The sequence below is a fragment of the Haemaphysalis longicornis genome, unplaced genomic scaffold (assembly GCF_048455015.1).
Source record: "Haemaphysalis longicornis isolate Haplotype H1 unplaced genomic scaffold, Haemaphysalis longicornis Haplotype H1 scaffold_8, whole genome shotgun sequence".
In the NCBI taxonomy this organism is placed as follows: domain Eukaryota; kingdom Metazoa; phylum Arthropoda; class Arachnida; order Ixodida; family Ixodidae; genus Haemaphysalis; species Haemaphysalis longicornis.
In genome coordinates this window covers 122434622-122437576 of record NW_027526445.1, presented here as the reverse complement: position 1 = coordinate 122437576, position 2955 = coordinate 122434622, and the positions used below count along the sequence as shown (strand labels likewise).

The window sequence follows — 2955 nt, the reverse complement described above, 5'->3', positions numbered from 1 at the left end:
ATTAACCTATATAAAAAGTACACACTGCATGATTAAATGATAGCCAAGCAGGAGGATAACAGGATGAGCAAAAAACTTGTTCGTTGAAGAAGCAACAATACGTGTACTTGTCATCATTACTCTCAACAGCCAGAACACTCTGTCGTCCTCGTGTCCCCGTCCTCATGTAATCGTGCAGTAAGTATATTTTTCAAATTAGCAAGAATTAACGAGCCAGCACCTTGTGTAACTTAATGTTATAAGATCTGCAGTGTGCCTTATAGCAGTACGCATTACGTCTTTAATGTTGATGTTATGTCTACCAGTGCTTCTTTTTTTTAATCGTATTTTTTGCTAGCAAATCCACCTAAAACATATTTGATTAGCATTGTGAAAAATCTCCCAACTGTCATGATTTAGGTGCATGTTAAAAAATCCCCAACTGGTTTAAATTATTCAGTAGCTTTCCACAACGACATGCCTGATAGCCGAGATATGTCCCTGGTGTGTAAAACCTTCCATATTTTACACAGTGTATAGCCATTAGCAGGATGTGATGCAATTTGTTTCGCACTTCCATTTTTCTCTTATAGTGCCAATGACATCAAGTATGTCCAGTTTTATTTGTGTCTCGCACAGAAATAAGTGGAAATCATACATTTTAAGTTAACATTTACCACAGAGTAAAATGGAGCAAGTTGCTTGGATGCAAGTTGGTTGGATGCTGAGATGAACGATTCCCACACTAAATCGAACAAAGCTGCAGGAGAAGATCGCAGATACAAGCAAATACAGCCCAAAGCATTTTTATATTTGTCGGAGCCAAAATCGCCCGGCTTCTTGCTCCTTCTCATAGGGTTATTATGCACTAGCCTCTGAACTGTATGGTAGCACGAGAGCAGCAGCGCAGACTCCATTTGTATGGTTGGAAACGCGCGCGCCGTGCGGACAATGCGGTTCATTTCGTGCTAGCTCAGTGCTGTCCCTGTTGCCTGATTTTATTGTTTCTGTGTTGCTTCAAACGATCGTGGCTGGATCGTGGCTTCCCCCCCGGACGTCTGGCGCTGGCGGCCACAACGTCTCCTCACACGTGTGGGGCATCTGCGGCGTCCTGGGCTTTAACCCGGTGAAGCCTGGCTGCACCGGCCGCGTGGTCACCCGGATGCGGCAGCAGCCCAAAGGTCCTCGGCCCACCTTTCGATGTGGCGCCTGCCGAAAGGAGCTGTCCCAGGAAAACGGAGCAGCTGTGATTGGCAACCCGAATGCCAAGCCAAGCTTCTTCGCTTCCCGGAACAAGTGCGACCGCCCAAACGTGAAGTTGTCGCGTGCGGAAATTCTTTGGGTGATGTACTGCATGATCCAAGGCTTTTCCGGCGCGGCGACGGCACGATTGGCGCACGAGCACTACAAGCTCCGATCGGAGGCGATGGTGTATTGGCGAAGCCGCATTCGAGAGGTGGCAGCCGAGGAACTCAAGCTGCGACCACGGATGGGTGGCCCCGGTGAGGTTGTCCAGGTGGACGAGACCCTGTACCGGGGGCGCAGGCGGGCGAACAAGGGTCGCCAGCTGACAGGCGACCGCGTCGACCGGGAAGGAGTCCGGGGTCCGTGGGTGGTCGGCATCGTCTGGATGAGTACCGGGGAGTGCCGCCTGTTCAAGGTAAAGAAGCGGGACAGCCTGGGGCGGCTCATCCAACGGAACGTGCTGCCAGGAACCACGGTGTGGACGGACCGGTGGGCTGCCTACCTCTGCGTGCCACTGCTGAGCGACGGCGCCGGGCCCATGAGGCTGATCCACCGAACGGTGAACCATGAGCAAAACTTCGTGGATCCCGTCACCGGCGCCAACACTCAAATGATCGAGCAGCAGTGGCGCCAGAACAAGCGTTTCGTGCACGAAGGCGGCTGCCGATGTTCCGCCCTCCGCTCGTGGCTGCGGTGGTTTTCTTGGGAATCCCTGAACGGCCGCTACCGCTGCATGGACCCCTTGTCATGAGTCAAGGCCAATCGCCGCAACGACGCCGACGGAGATGAAGGAAGGAAGTGAAGGAGGAAGAGGAGAGATCCAGGTGGGAGCGGAGGTAGCCTATGTTGTTGGAACTAGGTTTCGAAGGTACAGTTCACTGGACAGCTTCCCACCAGACAGCATCGCTGGCTGCCCAGACATTGAGCATCTCCGGTACTCTTGGAAGTGTGACTTTGCGCAGTCTCGGCTGTGCGAGGTCACACTGACTTGCTTGCGATGTCGAACACCTAATTTGAATTTTTATCTGCACCGTGCACGCATAGCGCCATCGGCCACCTGCAGCTTCTGTCAAGAGGAGGAAACACTTGACCACTTCCTGTTGTCTTGCCGGCGGTTCTCTTCCCTCCGAAATCGTTACCTGGAGGCTCCCCTCCGGCGCCTGGGTCTCGCCTTGTCGGTGCCTAATTTATTGTCATTTGGGGCAGTCGGGCTTGGTCGGTGCAACGGGGATGTTTTTCGCGCTCTTCACTCATTTATTGCCGAAACAGGTCGCTTGCCTTGTTAATCAATAGCTTCAACCCATTTTTAATCGTTTATTGAAATACCTGTTGGTACAGTAGTATTGAATTTCTTTTGGTTCCAAAATTGTTAGCATCACTGTACCCTATTTTCCCTTCGTTTGAAACTAATTACTAAGCTTCTTTAGCAGTGAAATCACAATAAGACTTGGCCAATCCCCCAGAGTGGGTACGCGCCATTCTCGTTCCGGATCCAACCAACCAACCAACCAAGAAGACATCGGGCTCCCGAAGAGCGAAGCTTTGGGTGACGCTACCCAGGGCACCGACGTCGCCACACAAGCCTGGACGGGAGCGGGCCGACGACGCTTCGGCTCCGGTCTCCCGACGCTGCGCCAACCCACGCCTTGGCGGCTCCAGCGGCGACGGGCGCGCGTCTGCGGTCAGCGGCATTGTATCGTCGTCCTGTGCTACGACGGCCCCCACAACGGC

General features: G+C 52.8%; 1 protein-coding gene across 1 annotated transcript; it reads left to right on the top strand.

The window, feature by feature from the left end:
- Positions 1–621: 621 nt before the first annotated feature.
- LOC144149008 (uncharacterized) lies at positions 622–2048 on the top strand. Its single transcript, XM_077680536.1, has one exon. It carries the CDS (start codon positions 1142–1144, stop codon positions 1973–1975), a length of 834 nt encoding a protein of 277 aa, XP_077536662.1. The 5' UTR covers positions 622–1141; the 3' UTR covers positions 1976–2048.
- The last annotated feature ends 907 nt before the right edge of the window (positions 2049–2955 follow it).

Coding starts and splice junctions, on each gene's coding strand:
- LOC144149008 (XM_077680536.1), top strand. CDS start 1,142: ATGCGGCAGCAGCCCAAAGGTCCTCGGCCCACCTTTCGATGTGGCGCC.